Source organism: Gekko japonicus, unplaced genomic scaffold (genome assembly GCF_001447785.1).
Source record: "Gekko japonicus isolate JY-2015 unplaced genomic scaffold, Gekko_japonicus_V1.1 scaffold640, whole genome shotgun sequence".
Lineage (NCBI taxonomy): Eukaryota > Metazoa > Chordata > Lepidosauria > Squamata > Gekkonidae > Gekko > Gekko japonicus.
This window is the reverse complement of record NW_015174860.1, coordinates 50,581-69,002: the sequence shown is the minus strand read 5'-3', so window position 1 is coordinate 69,002 and position 18,422 is coordinate 50,581. Positions and strand designations below refer to the sequence as shown.

The following is an 18,422-nucleotide window of genomic DNA, read 5'->3' as shown; positions in this document are numbered from 1 at the left end:
AAAATTTATTTGTGGCTAGTTTGAGAATCTGATCCAGAGGCAACTTGAAAAATTGTGATTAACATTGTTGCAGGCAGATGAGAATGTCTCTGGAAACTTGTGAGGAATGCTGGATGATCCGAGCTAGATTTGGAGGTGCATTTGCCTACAAGAGACTACCAGAGCTGGTGGCCTGCTACACCATGGTGATCATGTACTTACAGGTCTTTTTTTGTAGAAAAAGCCCAACAGGAACTCATTAGCATAATAGGCCATACCCAACAGCAGGAACTCATTAGCATATTAGGCCACACCCCTGACAGCACAGCTCAATCGCATATTAGGCCACACCCCCATGTTACCATAAGTGTGCTCATCCAGCCACACCCACCTTTTGCTTCTTATTCTCTTTACCTTGTTTGTTGTCAAAACATGCTTTTTGCATGTTAGGCCATACACCCCTAATTGTAGCCAATCCGAATGAGTTTCTGCTGTTGGGTGTGGCCTATTATGCTAATGAGTTCCTGCTGGGCGTGGCCAACATGGGAGCCAGCCGGAACTCCGTTCCTGTGTGTTCCTGCCCAAAAATAGCCCTGTGTACTTCCATATGGCTACACCCCTCTCTACGGGAGATCTGACAGCTGGACATAGTCCATATGAGAGTCTGCCCTCGGTTAATTCTGAAAACCTAGCTATGATTCTGCTTACTGAGGAAAATATGAGGCTATTCCATTGCTGAAACTCCCATATCACCTGCTATGCAGCGGGGCTTTACTTGGACACAGCTAGACCTCAAGACTTTAATCATAATCAGTGAAATGGAGGCAAACAGACAGGGCTAATCAGAAAACTGGGGGGGGGAGCTAGCAGAAGGGATAGGATGGTGTAGGGTTGGGTAGGGAAAAGAATGAAACAAGCAGCTTCAGGGAGACGGACACATTTTGAAGTATATTCCAGAAGCCCCAAAGATTAGCTTCTAACTAACCTGATGTAGCATCTTCCTGCTTCCTATTGCAGAGGTTATTCAGAGGCTTCCTAAAAGATCAAATCATCTCCATTTGCTGTAGGACAGGGTGGAGGAACTATTCCTGACAACGGACCTCCTCAGTGGTTCACTGTGCATATTCAGTGAGCTAAATTCACAGCCAGAGTTTTGAATATGTCAGGTATAGCAACAACAACGTACCCCTGTGAGGTGTGTGCGCTGGTAGCATTTTCCATTGGCTAGGTCAAAACAAATATCCAAAATACTTTTCTGTTGTACTGATGAGCATTTAATTTATACCTGCCATTTGTATACTGGTGGACTTTTACATTTGCCTTTTTTGTTGCACCTGAGCAGGTGACTTGGTTGGTATATTACACTGATCATGGAATGACCAAGAACAACAATTTAGACAACCTAGAAAGTCAGTACTGACATTGGAATACAGACCAAGGACCTCCCAGTTGTACATTACCATAATTAGATCCTGTTGTCTTTCTGCTTCAAAGTGTGCTGGGCTGCTAGCCAGTACCAGAGGGTAAATGATAATTGTGTGCTCTTCTCTTCTAGGGGCAGTACATTTTCCTGCACAATTGCATCCTAGAGAAGATCTCTGAAAACCCACTTATTGGCCTATCTGGAGTAGATCTGTAAGTCTCCATTCAACTTCTGTTTCCAAATTAACCCACTTCACATAGGCCTCTCCTCAGTTATCCCACACAGCAAAACTGTTTCCTAGATGGAGCTGGACTGTGGCTCAGTAGTACAGCATCTGCTTTGAAGGCAGAAGGTCCCATGTGCAGTCCCCAGCATATTCAGTTAAAAGTATCAGGTGATGTGAAAGACCTCAGCTTGAGGTCCTGGAGGAGCCACTGCCTGTCAAAGTAGACAGTACTGACCCTGATAGACCAATGGTCTGATTCAGCATAAGGTACCTTCATGTGTTCATTTGAAAGAAGGACTCTACCACACAATCAGTTTTGTACAAATAGAGTATCCTACTGCTTGACACTAGCTTTTCTGTGCAGATCTGTCAGCTTGTGTAAGATTAACTTAAGGGGTGAGCTGAAAGATTGTTTTGTTCTATTTCTCTGAAGCTCCCACCCCATCCCTCTGAAGAGCTTTGTTCAGCATCATGCAAGGAACAGTTACAAGGCCAATGCTGGCTTCCTGAGGGAGTATGAGGTAAGAGCTGGACATGGCGGTTACAAGGGGAGACCAAAGGAAGCAGTGTTAAGGGTGGGCCATGTCAGAGCGCTTGTAGTGGTGATCAGTGTGAGGTACACCACAGGCTCAAGCAGAGCTTCAGGCCACAGATCTTTCTGTCATAGTACAGTACAAAGCTGAGGCTACGCTTTTAGCATGTGTGGTTGGAGAGATTCATGTGCCCCAGGCCTCTGCCTGTATGAACATAGCCTGTTGTCCCATCTGGCCTAAATTCACATGAGGAAAATCCTCTGCTGCCTTTCACTCCTATACTAGAGGAATTGGTGCCTTAGGTTCTGCAGTGGTGGTGGTAGAAAGTGCCGTCAAGTCACAGCCAACTTATGGTGACCCCGTAGGGTTTTCAAAGCAAGAGATGTTCAGAGATGGTTTGCTATTGCCTGCCTCTGCATAGTGACCCTGGACTTCCTTGGTTGTCTCCCATCCTGTGAAGCAAAGCATCTTCTCTACCATCCCCCCATAGGGTTAATGTGAACAGTGTTGGGCCTGGGCTGACCTGCAGGTGGCCTGCAGGCTCCTTATCATCCTCAAAGCTAAAGATGGAGGACAGTTAATTGGTTTCTCATGGGAACCTGTGATGGGAGGGGGGAAGCTGAGCTGTGAGAGGTGATGAAATCTTCCAGAGGTTCCTCTTAGAGAAACATTGTGATTGGATATCACCACTGCCTGACCTGCTGGGCCAAAAGCTATAATTAAATTGTGTGTGTGTGGGGGGGGGTAGCTTCCTGAGATTTTCATTGGACTAGAGGCCTGCATTATGTTTTGCAATTGCTAAAGATGTTGACAATGCTGATTTGCAGGCTTTCTATAAAAACTGAGGTTTGTGCCACAGCATTAGGTAGTGAAGCTAGCTTTATTGTTTTTTTGTTCTGTATGATTTCTGAGTAATGTGTTGGCAATAACTATTTTCTCTTAAGACTTTTGAACAAATTTAATATTATTATATAAAGATGTTATGTAGTGGGTGGTCGCCCGTACAAACGATAGACTGCGTGGTGGTGCATAGCACGCTTTATTCAGTACACAACAAGAAGGGAGAACAAACGGCCGGCAGGCCAACTATATACAAACCTGGGGACACCCCCCTGGTCACCATTGGTGGGTTTGAATCTCCCGCCATGGTTCCCATTGGTTCCCCAGTGTAGGGCTAGGATCCTAGTCCCCATTGTTGTCCAGGACTGAAGCTCAGGTGTGTGTGCTGACCTCAGGTGGCGGTCAGTGGACACAACAAAAGAGCAGTCTGGTTCTTGTGCACCCTTACCCTGGGGACCCACGGAGGTTAACTTCTCGTTTCCTTGACACGTCAAAATGCTAACCAGAGCTGACACTGTTTAGCTTCCAAGAGGTGATGAAATCGGGGTATTAGGCTTAAGGGAATATGTCCAGACTGGGCAATGGCACACAAAAATGGCAGTAAAAGGAGCAGTAACAAACGTAGCTTCTAGAGCAAGTTTAGAGGAAGTAATGAGAACCTGACTATGGTGAAGTCAGAGAGAGTTTACTGAGGCAATAAATAGGCAACTTAAGCAGTCACAATTGTATCAAGCATACATACAATATAAGAATGCCCATGTTAAGGTACCAGTATTCCAGATGCCCCCCCCCAAAAAAAACCCCACTCTGCGCAATGTGTTTTAGTCAAGAAGGGGGAGACAAGAGTCCAGCAAAATTGTACAAGAAGCTAGTGCAAAAATCACCCCTACCAGATATAACCCAGATTACGCTGGCAGTTGATGGTTTGTTTGTATTGTTGGAGGCTGCTCTTGCCTGCCATCAGATATGAATTAATTCAGCACTAGCACTTTGTATGTTTTTATGTGTACTCTGTTGTGATTTTGAATAAATTTGTTTTAATTGTCTAGTGTTTTATGTAAGCTGCCCTGAGCCTACTTCGGCAGGGAGGGTAGGGGTAGAAATTAAATAAATAAATAAATAAATAAAAATACCTGTTCATGAGTATAAGAGGTCTTAGGCTGTACCTACTAATTTCTTAGGGATGATCCACATGTTCATCACTGGATGACAGCAGCAGTGATTTATATGTGTGGATAAGCCACCACAGATGGTTATACACAAGACCCTACAGTGGTGTCTGTGATCAGCTCTGCCCTTGGACGTATAAGAAAATGCCACTTTCTGTTCTGCTGACTGTATAGGAAGGTCTTCTGTAAGGGAATTCATTTTTTTAAATGTTCATTTTAATTTACCTTCCATTTAAAAAACTTCACCATTAATCCTGGTTTCCATTATTACTTTTGTTTCCATCAGTTTCAATAGAAACATGCTGCATTCTCAGTGTAACTTTACCAAATATCATTATTTACCATACTGAGATTAACATTGTCCTTCCATGTAGTTATTTGATTTGTCCTTCCATGTAGTCCTTCCATGTAGTTATTTGATTTTTGAATATCATACACATGCCTAGTGCTCAGGAATCTTACCAAGTAAGATTATCATCTCTTACCCTGCAAGCTGGATGTTGCCCTTAATTTTCTAGCTGAAGCTGGAGAAAAGGCTGCAGGGCTCCTCTGCTGCTCCTCCGTCATGTCCCCCACTCCAGTCCCGATCCCTCACCTGCAGCAGTGAGGCGGTCTCTAGGTCATTTTAGGTCATTTTAGGTCATTTTAGGGCTTCAGCACCAAGTAAGGTTGCGAATCTCTACACGGGGCCTGGAGATCTGGAATTACAACTATCTCCAAGCAACATAAATCAATTTCCCTGGAGAAAATGGATGCTTTGGAGGGTGGACATTATGGTGATGTGGCATTATACCCTGCTTAAAGTCCCTCCCCTCCCCAAACACCCTTCCTAGACCTCACCCCCAAATCTCCAGGAATTTTCCAACCCAGAGTTGGTAACCCTTTGGCAACCCTAAGGTACACATTTGACATAGCCTTTTGTACTGCAAGGCTGGCTCTGTGTTATTGTCTACAATCACTTGTTGAAGCTCCTGGATTCAACCCTTCTCCCCTGACCTCTGGGATCCTGCCATGCCTAGTCTTAGTGGAAACTTCATCTCTGAGCCAGAGTCTCTCCAGTCTCTCCCTTCCTTTCTTACCCTGCTTTTCTCTAGCAGATGCTTTTGGAGGCGGCAAAAGAGGAGGTCAGTTCTGCTGCATCACTTCCTAGCAACCAACAGATCAACTTCTGCTCCAGCAAGATCCCCTGTGAGTAACGGTGTTTTGTTTTGTGCATTAGAAGCTGAATTGGTATAGAGAAATCATTGCATATGAATTATGCCAAAACCCACAAAGAGCTCTGAGAACATACATAGCATTGGAAAGAGCTGTACTATTTTGGGCAAAAGCATTCTAATTTGGGAGGGAGCTAGTATGCGTTTTAAAATTTACATGCAGATAAACCGTGAGTATCCAATGCCTTCTTGCTTTCCCCAGATGATTTATTATTGTTGTTGTTGTTGTTGTTATTCCTAATAACAAAGCGAGTGCCTCCCCACTATGATCACAAAAGGCACAAAATCAGGCCATTAAAACAAGGGTCAACAGAGCAGCAAGGAAAGGTAGAATCTCCAGCTGTGCAGAAAAATATGACTTTGTAAATTAACCACAAGAAACAAACAAATAAACAAAAAGGTCAGTTGAGGACCAAATATGCTATGCTCCAGGAAGCATGGAATGTTGAGGGAAACTGACAGTTAAATGAAATGGTGTGGGAGGGGAAATTAGCAATCTCAAGCCTTTGAGTATTTATAGAATCCTGGAGAATGTAGAGGTGGGAAATGATATCTATATATCTAATTCCCAAGGTGCCCCCTGCATGCGGATATCTAAATCGGGGGCACCTGGGAGGCAGGGAGATGCACAGGGAATGCTCTTAGAACGGCTTCACCACCGCCGCCACCACCACCAGAGAGGGGGAGAAGGCTTGGCCGGCTGGTGGCTGTAAGCTGCTCAGCCCTCGCCGCCGCCCGGGGGGGGGGAGGGAGAAAGTTTGGCAGGCTGGCAAGGCCTTGCCACCGCCGGGGAGGCAGGGGGGGGGGAGAAAAAGGGAGAAAATTCGGTGGGCCAGCAAGGCCTCGCTGCCGCTGCCACCGCTGGGGAAGGGGGGAAGCTTGGAGAGGCGTGGGCCTCGCCATGCGTGCCAGGGATGGGGGGGCAGGGGAGAAGGCTCACCTGTGGCTGCTTCCTTCTCCCATGGAGCTTCTCCTCCCCCCGCGAGTATTATGGGTCCCCCTTCTTGTTGTATATAATACCAAAGTGGGCCTCTTACAGAAAAAGTACATGCCGAATAAAGAAAACAAAAAGGAAAATGGGAAGAGGAAAATTGGTCTGTCCAAGCTCTTATACTACCCTTCATGGAATTTGTAGGGCCTGCATGGAATTTCTCAGTCTTTTTCTGTTCCACATCACAATTCCTTACTGGTTCTCAGCTTAAGCTGAGCCTGATATACTGTGTTAAACCTGTGCCGTTCCACTCACACAAAGGGTATTTTCCAGGTGACCATGCCAAAGTGAAGTTCTCAGCACTGGATCGGGATCCCTTCTCAGACCTCTCACATGTTTGGTTCATCCCTGTGAGTTCATTATACCTTATGTTTTTTTCCTTTTTCTGGTCCTCCAAATAGTATATGATGCATGTTGCACCCTTGTGGTAGGAATCACTTCTTTTTTTGCTGTCAAGTCACAGCTGACTTATGGCGACCCCGTAGGGTTTTCAAGGCAAGAGATGCTCAGAGGTGGTTTGCCATTGCCTGCCTGGTATTCCTTAGAGGTCTCTCATCCAAATACTAGACAGGGCCAATCCTGCTTCGCTTCTGAGATCTAATGAGACCAGGCTAGCCTGAGCATCCAGCTCAGGGAGGAATCACTTACTCATGTTAAATGTACAGAGTTTCCCCTGATTTAGCTTTCACATATATTTCTAAGTATACATTAATAAAATATCTCATAGCATGCAGCTCAAAGGTAACCCAGTTGCTGTTGGATTGGGAAAAGGATTATATAAGGATCAGTCAGTCTTGGAGCTACTGCATCAACATTTTCATTGTAAGCATAGGTAAATGTGTGGAAATGCAGTACTCATGCAAATGACACGAAGGAAATGTTTTGAATATGGGCTTTAAACGTAAAATAATATTTGTGAAATGATCAGTAAACTTGCAAGTGTAAAAGGGTGTTTCTCAAAGTTAGCTAAAATGAAATGCACAAATACAAAACCACTTTATAATAGCTGCCTGGCAGCGCTGCTGAGATTATATGACCCAGAAGAGTATAATTGTTCCAAAATGGCAAACACTATTTTTTGTTCCATTGGCAGAAATATATCCCAGACAAATGAGCACCACTGATGATAATCAGATGTTAAAACATGATCAGCTGTACCCAAAGGCCCTGAGATTGGCATATCACAAGTGCCAGTGCAGTGCTGGAACTGCTAGTTGATATCCTTTGCCCACTCCACAGAAATCTATGAAAGAAGCCCTCCCCTGTCAAAGTGCAGAGAGCATAGCAATTGCATTCAAGTCCACAGCATCTCCCCTCCTCAACCAATCAAAGAGCAGCATACTAACAATACTCTTGTGACAGACAGAGCTTGTGTCCTGAGGTGAGGTACATGTAAGGGATCTAAGCAGAGCATTGTTAAAGGTTTGCTACAACAATATTTGTTCTCTCCTTTGGCTGTTTATACAATGTGTTCCTTCTCTCTGCAAAGTGCTCTTTCTGTGAGGTTCCCATCACCAGAGTGTATGTTCTAAGAGTGTACAATATGAGGCCAGAGAGATATAGCACTATGCTGTGCCTCCTATCATCTGAGCTATAGTTGTCCTGACTAGCTTTATATAGTTTTTACTTTGTTTTTTGCAGGGCTGCAACTCAGCCAAGGATTATATAGCTATTGAAGGACCTGATAAACTAGCCCTGGAGGAGTTCTGGGGCCTGGTCTGGGAATATGGAGTCCACACCATCATTACTTTAACATCTGGACGGACAAGCAGCCTGGTAAGCCAGTTATATGCAGATACACAAGCATTCAGTGGGATCATGGCATTCAGTGGTTCAACAGAACAGAATTATGGGAGGAGTTGGGTATGTAGAACCTTCAGGAAAGTCTGTCTCACGTAATTACAGAACAAAGTGTGAGTCCAGTGGCACTTTTAAGACGAACAAAGTTTTATTCAAGGTATAAGCGTCCGTGTGTATGCATACTTCTTCAGTGACCATATAAACCAAGCTTGTTATTCCAGTTTGGTCCTTGCATCTGTTAAACACTGTTTATTATGCTTATGCTAATTTGCTGCTCATCTTCTACATATATATATATATAGATAGATAGAGAGATAGAGATAGAGATATATATAGATAGACTGGTAACTTCCATTTCAATTTATCAGAAGAAGTGTGCATGCACACGAAAGCGTATACCTTGAATACAATTTTGTTGTCTTAAAGGTGCCACTGGACTCAAACTTTGTTCTGCTGCTTCAGACCAACACAGCTACCCACCTGAATCTCTCTTCATTCAATTACAGTCATGTGGGATACAATTTCCATCAAAAGAAAAACCCCATGCAGATGTGACAGTGCAGCCACACAGGCAGGGCTGCTTTGCAGGGTTCTTTCCCATACAGTCAGCACCTTCCTTGCCATCTGGGTGCCATTTCCATGGGAAAGACCCACACTAAGCAGCCTTGCCTTCACATTTGTAGATCACATTACCGTAAGGTGTGGGTGAAACAACATAGAAGTGCTTTCCATGGTGCTAGAATAATGATTAAAGGGGCCCTAAATTCCTTTCATTGCTCATTGCCTCCCTGGGAATGTTATTGAAATTAAGTCCCAGAAATATTTGCATGGAAAATGTTGTGTCAGAACCAGCCATTCATATGGATTTTGCTGCATGTTGGTGTGCTGGTTTCATTTTTCTGCATCCTCCTTTTAATAGTGAAAGAGGCTGCATTCTTCTTTAAGCCAGGTGTGATTTGCAAGTTCCCACACAGATGGCTCTCTGCCAGGCACAGTCATTTTGAATTGCCAGTAGTAGTTGTGCTGTCATGCCCAGCAAGAAGTTGATGAAATGCTAACCTTGCAGTTCCTGTTTTTGTGTAGGCTCCAGATGACACCTGCTGGCCTTCTGAGGGAGAACCTGTCTGCACGGAGATGCTGACCATCCAACAAGGCCCTGAGAAGGCTGTTTCAGGGTGGCCGTGCGTTCAGCTCCGACTGAAATGCGTATGTGAGCGGGGGGGGGGGGGGATGTGTACATGGGCATGGGAAAGGAATGTGTCGAGCCATTCCACAATCCATCCAATGGAAACCAATCAGCAGACACAGGGGAAAATGAAAGTTTAGTCATTCAAAAAAGAGTTAATTAAGCCCATGGGGAAGGGCATAAAGTAACCTCGTTTCTGTAGTCATATACAAAAACAAAGTTCCATAACTATTTTCAAGCTGACTATCCATCAATCCTAAAAGAAAAGCTTCTGGCTTCATTTGTATGATAGTTTTTAAAATCTTCTGTATTGATTATGTATTTGTATCCAGAATTTCTTAGCTTTGCTACAGGTCCACCACATATGATAAAATATCCTTTCATGCTGCTCAGATTTCCAACATTAGTATGTTTATGCATTTTAGCCAATCTGGAGACATATACCAGTGATATATCATTTTATAAAAAAATTATTTAAGATTAACACTTAATGTGGACTTCAAACACTTCTGCCACCCTTCTGATGAGATGGTATTGTTTTCAGATCCTGAGTACTACTTATGAGTGCCACATTAAATAACTGCCACACAGCAGATGCTAGTAAAAGGCTAGTAAAATGGAGGATTTCAAATCCTGCTAAGAAATCTCCTTGATGAAAGACCAGACTATATTTGTATCTTTTTCACATACATTAGCCGGTGCACTCCTGCACTTCAGTTCCCAGTGAGCCACAGACATTAAATGCCCTGCAAAAGGCAGGTGCTTATAGAACAAATACTTGAAGATAACTCATGTGTGCAAGCCAAATTATGTGTACCTCTTCACTCCCAAATCTGTCTCCATCTCATACTTAACAACACCCTTTTACATTCACTTGTTTGTCTCAGTCTTACTTCTGTCCAGGTTTCTCACCGTCTTTCTGCCTAATCTATCCCCCAAAGGCTGAGGAAAATCTAGCCAGCAAGGGTAGCAAACAACTTGAAGTTGGGGGATCAGAAATACAGTTAGTAGGCCTTATCAGAAATTAGTGCCAGGGATTAAGAAGAGTGGCCATGTAAGAGTCAAGAAACATTGGTGTATGTTCTCAATCTTCTACCTGCCTGGGAAGGGACAAGAAAGAAGCAGTTTGGCATTAATTGCCATTGTGCTACTGGCCATTTCACTCACCAAAGTTCCTCTTGTCTGACGAGCCTTCTTTCAACTTCAGTGGTTCTTTTGTTGGCAGAGTAGCCTCTTAAGTTGGAAGAAATACCTTTTAGGCTGGAGGAATGCTTCAAAATTTGCTTAAAATGGAAATGGCTGTCGTAATTTTTATGATTTTTTAAAAATTGGATCACTCTTTGTCAATGTACAAACATTTATACTTTTGAATTAGGCAGGTCTCTTTTGGCTTGTGTGTACGCTTTTCATTTATACAGAGCTCTTCATTAGTACCTTGTTCTGTACTCCCTGCTTGTCTATACATGCTCAGTAATCACAGCCTCTGTCCTTGCTTTGCCAGGAGAAGAAGGCCAAGGAGAGGGTGCTGCAACGCTTCCTTTTCCCATTGTGGGCAGGAGAGGAACAGCCCGCCCCCAAGGTCCTGGTGGGCTTCCTCACCATCATCAGGCAGCTGGTGCCACATCGTAGAAGCCCCCTGCTCCTTCATTGCAGGTTGGCTTCTGTCCCCACCGCTGGCTGTTGCTCTGAATCTGCTGGGATGAGGGAGCATGAAGAATGGGTGCCTCAGAGTGGGCGTGGGCAGAATATAGCTCTGTGTAAATTCCCTGTACTGCAAGAACAATCTGCTTACCCCCACTGGTCCTTATCTTTTCCCAGTTCGGGAGGCGTAGGTCAAATGGGCATGCTGATTGCCTTGGACACCTTGCTGCAGCAGATGAAAGGAGAGAAAAGTGTGGATGTGTATGGGGTGGTCTTGAGGCTGGTGAGGAGCTGCTGCCTGATGACACCGACACTGGTACGTAAGGGGCAAGAGGGCCACATGTGCAGCAACAAAGGGCCTCAGTCAAGATCCCTGTCAAGGCCAAGGGGTGGAACTCTGCTATTCTAGAGTCTGTCCCCTGAAAGACTCATGGGGCTCATTACCTTAGAATAGCTCAGGGGATCCTTCTGTGTTTCCTCCTTATCTGTGCTGTTGCCTTTGTGGTTGTCAACTGTGGGTGGCACTCCGACTGAGATAAGAGAAGGGAGAAAACATCAAAAAAGTCTCATGAGCAATTTCCACAGGCCACCTTCTGCCTTTTCACCAGCATTGCAGGAAGTGGGCAGGATGACTCATGTACTCTGATCTTCTGTAGCAAAGCCTTTGGACTTTCCATTAGAGCTTTGTCCCCCCCCTGTCCCCCCCCCACACACACACCAGCTCTCCCACTTCCACGGAGGGGTGGGAAAAGGTTCAGGCCTTTCTCATGCAGTCCTCTTAAACATTTTTGATCTCTTTTCTTCAAAGGTTTCTTTCTTCAGGCTTTTACATACAATCAAGAAAAGCCTTCTCAAATTGTTGTGGGACAGTTCACATGTTCTCGTTCTGTGAGATAGTGAACACACACATAAAGCTGCCTTACACCATTAGTTCATTAAGGTCTGCACTGTCTACTCTGACTTGCAGTAGCTCTCCAGGATCTCAGGCAGAAGTCTTTCACATCACCTACTCCCTGGTCCTTTTAACTGGAGGCCCCGTGGATTGAACCTGGGACCTTCTGCATGCCAAGCAGATGCTCTGCCACTGAGCAATGGCCCTTCCCATATCCCATCAATATGCAGCAAAATTAACAGAACCCTATGGGACCTTATTGATTTAAGATTTTTACTGTGGCATAACCATCTGTGAGCCAAAGACTGCTTTGTCAGAAAAAAAAGGATACTGATGCTGCTGCTCACTTTTAAAAATGTAAACAATTCCAGATGTGTGCTGTAGTGAAAGAAGGGGGAAACCAAGTGCCACACAACAAGCTATAGAATAATAAATGTGCTACTTACTTGCAACTTTGCAGCCTTAAGTTGTTTTTAATCAGCAGATTTTCCTGAAGCTTGAGATTCATATGTACTGTCACTAGAAGTCACCTGTTCTAGTCCCCTGTATAACCCCACATTGATTTCTACACTAACATGAAATACAATTTACATTGCATAGATTTTACATATAGGTTCCTGGTACCCAACAGCAATGTGTGCACACACACATACATGCAAGTGCACAGAAAGGGGGGTGGCACAGTAATGTAAGATATGCATCAGCATAAGAACATAAGAGCCCTGCGAGATTAGACCATCTAATCCAGCACCCTGTTTCGCACAGCAGCCAATCAGTTTCTTGATGAGCCAAGAAACAGGGCAGAGAGGCCAAGGCTTCCCCCCAATGCTGCCTCCTAGCACTAGTATGCAGAGGTTTGTTTGTTTGCTTGCTTATTTGTTTTGCTGTCGAGTCACAGCTGATTTATGGTGACTCCGTGGGGTTTTCAAGGCAAGAGATGTTCAGAGATGGTTTGCCATTGGCTGCCTGTGCAGAGGGTTGTTGTTGTTGTTCAGTTGCACAGTCGAGTCCGACTCTTCACAACCCCATGGACCATATCACGTCAGGCCCTCCTGTCTTCCGCCATCCTCCGGAGTTTGCTTAATTTTATGTTCGGTGCACTGATACGGAGGTTCCCTTTGGTCATCATGGCTAATAGCCATGGATGGACTGGATCTGTCTATTCTGCTTGTGGCCATCATTATGTCCACTGACAGCGAACTCTACAATTTAATTACTCATTGAATAAAGAAGTATTTCCTTTTGTCTGTTTAGAATCTGTTGCCTGACAACTTCATTGACTGTACCCGAATGCTAGTATTATGGGAGAGGAAGATGGTCTGTGTATCCACTCTCTTCACTCCATGCATAATTTTATAAACCTCCCCTGTCATCTTTTTTTCTAAAGTGAAAAGTCACAGACCCTTAATCATGGATCCTTCAAACCTTTAATCATCATGGCTGCCCTATTCTGCACTTTTTCCAGTTCTGTAATATCTTTTTTGAGATACAGGCCTATTATGCTTGGGTGTTTTCTCTTGCTTTCACTGTGCATGCCTGTCATTTTGCATTGATTTTCCTCTCTTCAGTGCTCAGTTCACTTTTGGGTTACTGTTTCCCCAGGTTTTCTGAGAGTTGTTTTGTGCCAATTTTCCCCTTGTTTAGCTTCTAAGCCGAAGATAATTCAAAAGTGTACAGATTCCCTCGGGTTTCTCCCCTGCCCCTTTGCCACCCCTCAAAGGTCTTTCTGCCCACTTTGCCACCCACACTGAGGTCTTTCTGCCCACTCTGCACCTTCTGCCATCCTCCCCCCCCTTCATTGGTGTACAAGCTTCATTTCCCCCTCATTTTTAAATTTTAAATCTTTTTGGCCAGCGGGATGAATCTAACAATATGAGACTATCACCAATCTTGGATCGCTGAATTAAAAAAAATAAATTGGGGGGGGGGGTTTAAAAAGGAGCTGTGCAAGGTTTTGTTCCCTGCTGGTATGGAGGGAGGCAAATGGAAACGTCCCCAGGGCAGCAAAAAAAAAAAAAAAAGATTTCAGTGCTACATACAAACAAAATAAAGGGGGGATGGCCAGCACGGAATGAAATTGACTTGAGTTGTAAAGAGAGAGAGACACTGGGATGGGAAGCCTAAAGCTTTGAAAACATTTTTCCCTTTTGTGCTTTAGTGAACAAAGTGTTTTAAGGGGACCATTTTGGCAGTCTCCAGAAGCCTAACATTAAAATGGCTGCTGAGCCACATGGGCCTTCTGCGAACCACCGAACTTAAGAATTACTTGGGATTGATCTGTTTGGAGGAAGAGCACAATCTGCACAGGGCAGGCTTTTAAAAACTGCCAAGATCACGACCAGTATGCAGGATCAAATTAGAGAATCACAAAGAGAAAATCATGCAAATTTGCAAGGACAGGCAGGAAATTAGCATAGCTATGCAGCTGCGCTAGGGCATTGGCAGAAATACCTCCCCATTGTTTCAATTTAGTGGTACAAGACCAAAAAAGCTCTCCAGAGCTTCTGCCAGAGGACTCCTCCCCCATACAAATTGCAGCTCTGTGCAAAGCATGGTGGAGTTGCAGCCAACTTTGCCCAAGCACGCACACACACACTGCCAGCTATCACAGCTTGTAATGCCAGTGTCAGTGGGTTCTACTGTGCATTCTACACACTCAATATTATGCGATCATGGTTTTTTTTTCCCATTTCACAGTGGCTGATAACTCAGTAGAGAATCCCGCAATATTGAAAACGCTTGTCATTCAAAAAAAGGCTTGTCAGTTTCAACATCGTTTTCCCCCTTTGCCTGCATTCCTTTCTGTTCCCTTTCATTCAATGAACTACTGCTAAAATGCTTGTACAAAACCTGAACCACATGGATTTAAATGGAAGGTGGTTGCTGGATGCTACTGTGCAGGTACAATAGGGCAATTGTGTGAATTAAAAAAACAAAAAACCTTTGGACACTACCCCCACACATCACAAGTGATGTTCCACCCAGATTTAGAAAAGTGTGTTTTCTTGCATTGTAGCTGCAGAATAGATACACCAGAGGAAAAAGAATGGAGCATAAGGCGGGCACAGAATCCAAAGTCAAGATTAAAGGCTTGCTGCTCTGAAAATCTGCAGTAAGATGTGCATGCATAATGGGCCACAGTGACCGGAACTGTACACATCATTGCCCCCAATGTGGCAGGGAAGAGGTCTTTGTGGGTTAGAGTGCTTTCCATACTACAACATACTCTTTAAGCACAGAACTCCCTGGCATTGCCTTACAGAGGCCAGCTGGAGGGAAGAATATGGTTTTTTTCTAGAGATTGATTTGCTGAGCTGTAGAGGTGCCCATTAAACTCTGGCTTGTTACCAAGGCTTACAATCCCAGTAACCACAGAGTAGTTGTAAGGGGCTCATAGTGTGGTTTGGTGCCCCTGCTTTTTCTGCTTCCTTTGTAGTTTGCTTTAGCTAAACATATATGCTGTTTTACTATAGTTTTTCAGGCCTAATTCCTGGGCCTCTGGGATGTGATTCCCTTTTTCCTGCTGGAATAATATCACACACGCTCTGACTGCTCGTAAGAGGTGAGAGCAGAGCTACCCTTTCATTATTTATGGTCTCTCACAACCTTTTCTCTTTCTCTCTCTAGGATAAGTACATGTATCTGTATGAGTGCATTCGTGACACTATCACCCAGAAACAAGACTAGGGCCATAACAGGGCCTGGCCTTCACTTTCTCTGAGACAACGGGAGAGCCTGGAGATGAGCAAGGGCCCAGCAGGACTGTGAGCCTGGACCAAAATCAGAAGTTCTCCTGCAGGGATGGGCAGCTGCCCCAGGGAACCAGCTCTGAGCCCATGTGCAGGAGTTGAAATAATGGGAGTCAACAACAGGAACCCTGTGCTGCCTCCTGAGAGCTAGGGGCTTATGTCTGCATTCAGCAAACGACAGCCCCCCCATGGCAAGAACAAGGCACCTTTCAAGGATGCGCTGCCAGCAAGAAAAAGCCACCCCGAGTCTTCTTAGTTCCTATTTGGCAGTCTTGGAACCCCGGGATCCCCAGCGCTCACACAGACAGAATTTATGGCCAGTCTGATAATGGAATCCATATGTCTGATAAAGTCATTATCTGAAACTAAGATATATCTACATTCTGGATAATTTGTGCAGTTGACCCGAATAACTTGTGCAATTCTAGAGGGTTTTGTGTTTTTTAAAAAATGATATAGTTGGAAAAAGGGCAGAAAGGTGACCTCTTCTTTGCAAAAGCACAACTAAAAATGAACATGGATCATCTTCTGGGTGCAATAAATAAACAAATGATGGTTTTCCAAACCATTGCCTTGACGAATATGACTGTGGAGCGCATATACAGATTTATTTTAAAAAAAAAATCCTGTGTAATGTGGAGAGAAAGATTAAAACAAGGGGGAAATGTTGAATCAGAACAAAAGAATTTCAGTAATCTAAGGAAACCGGTAGAAAACTGATACTAGGTAACTACAGGTAAATGGTTTATCACAACCTACAAATAGCCTATCTGGTGACAATTTACATAGATTCTTAAAGAATTTGACAACTTCCTGAAGGTTAGATCTATTTAGACAGGCAATTATATAGAGTTGGCTGCTGGATCCAAACAGAGGGACCATTTTGCCTTGCTTGTTACTTCCCAAAACATGTGGCTCTACTCTGTTGGAAACAGACTGCTTAGCTATGTGAATTGTTGGTTTCACCCATTATGTTCTTGAAGACAGCTCCCTTGATCCATATAACATAAGCTGCTTGAAGCAAGACCTCTTCAGTGCCAGAGAAAACTGATAGGGCCCAAAATAAATCACCAACATCCTCTATTTCTCCATCATATTCCTGATGCCCAAGTCAGCTCCTGTGGTCACTTTACAGCAGAGGACCATGGGAAGTGTTACCATGTCCTGCAGGGCACATTTAAGGCCTACAGCTGGATCACCTTCAGAACTGAGCTCCGAGAAAGTACCCCACCTTTCCTGCTCTCTGCCAGGCTTTGTATCTAGGTCTATTTTTCCTTCTATTGAAGGACAGGGGGGGAGGGGGGTTCTTCCATCTCAAACCATTCCATAGGAACTTTGACCCCTCCACTTCTTTCTTTGGACTAATCCAACCCAATTTTCTTCTTTTCCTTTGGTCCACTTTCAAATCCTTTATTAAATTACCACAATTCTTAAAATGGGAGAGAGAGAAAGCCCAATATAAATGTGGTGTTAAAATGGGAATAAGTTATCCCAGGTTCTCTGAAAGAGAGAGGAAAAGGGATCAAATTGTTTTGTAGTAATAAATTATTCTTTAAAATGAAATAGTTGCATTTCTTTCTTCCTTTCTCTTGTTTTGATTTTCTTTTGCTGTCGTTCAAAATATTACTATAGAAGAGCTACGAGCTTAATCATAAAGATAAGATTGGTGTTCCACTAGAGGGCAGTACTAGAGTTTGGTTTTGTAGGGATTCTTTTTGCAAAATTTGGGTACTTAAAGAAAAGGGATAGAAAGCCAGAAGATTTTAGTGTGGAACTATACTTTACATGTAGATCCTGTTATTCTTTTTCTCCATGTTTCTTTTGAAACACAGTGTAGCTGCACTAGAAATGCAATTTAAGGTGGGCAGCATGTAGTATTTATGTTCCCTTGCCAATATTTTCTCACAGAAAATCCATATTCCCAGGCTGCATTTACCTCTGCTTTTTAGGGAAACTGGACTGGAGAATATTTATGGGTGCCCAATGGGAAGATGTCTGATTAACTGTTGCCTTTTTATAATTGATGCATATTCAAATCTGTTTTGTACCTAGCAACAGATAATTCAAGGCTACCTGTGGTTGCCAACCTCCAGGTGGTACCTGGAGATCTCCCACTATTATAATTAATCTCCAGGCAACCTATATAGGTTCCCCTGGACAAAATAGCTGCATTTGGAGGGTGGACTTCGTGGCATTATATCCTGCTGAGGTCCTGCCTCTCCCCAGGCTCCACCCCAAAAATCTCCAGGTATTTCCCAACCCAGACCTGGCAACCCTAAATTCTATTAAGATTCTACAAACTGCAGACTAGGGGCTTCTCCCTCATATCCTAGGTATCCCCTTCCCCCGCCTTAAAAAAATGTTGTACTAAACTTTCAGCCTAATGGAAAAATTTGGGGGGAACTCAAAAGTTTGTTTGCTTTTTAGTGATATTTTAGTTGGTTCTAATAATGAAGTAGTGCATTGCTGTTGTGGATTTTTTTCTAGTAATCAACACAGCTCCCTACAATCTTTGTTTACCTCTGCTGCCAGTCTTGGCCCAGAAGACAGGCAGAGAGCCAATGAACACAACTGTGGGAGACCTGACTGGGAACACAGTTCATAGTGGTATATGGAACAGAATTCAGATACTTGCAATGGCATATGTTTTCAAAGGGGAACATCACCCTTGCTCCTCCCACAACCCATCACCGTTTAACCTATTGCTCTAAGAGAGATGGTGCTGCTATCCTTCTGAATATTTCCCAAACATGTCTTTGATTCCCAGCTGTCAACTGGG

The 18,422-nt window shown here is 43.9% G+C and overlaps 1 protein-coding gene and 1 long non-coding RNA gene across 2 annotated transcripts in view; both read left to right on the top strand.

Moving 5' to 3' along the window:
* Positions 1-10,979, top strand: part of LOC107121704 (receptor-type tyrosine-protein phosphatase V-like) — a gene marked incomplete at its 3' end in the record, with an annotated part of 53,150 nt that extends 42,171 nt beyond the window's left edge. Inside the window, exons 26-32 of the mRNA XM_015424673.1 lie at positions 1,535-1,614; positions 2,062-2,149; positions 5,268-5,358; positions 6,649-6,725; positions 8,017-8,151; positions 9,259-9,381; positions 10,863-10,979. Coding sequence (XP_015280159.1) covers positions 1,535-1,614; positions 2,062-2,149; positions 5,268-5,358; positions 6,649-6,725; positions 8,017-8,151; positions 9,259-9,381; positions 10,863-10,979 — 711 coding nt within the window. The remainder of the gene's footprint in view (positions 1-1,534; positions 1,615-2,061; positions 2,150-5,267; positions 5,359-6,648; positions 6,726-8,016; positions 8,152-9,258; positions 9,382-10,862) is intronic.
* A 9-nt stretch (positions 10,980-10,988) lies between these two features.
* Positions 10,989-17,092, top strand: LOC107121711. The gene is made up of 3 exons (XR_001482874.1): positions 10,989-11,014; positions 11,180-11,318; positions 15,522-17,092. It is a non-coding gene; the product is annotated as an uncharacterized LOC107121711 (long non-coding RNA).
* Positions 17,093-18,422: the final 1,330 nt, after the last annotated feature.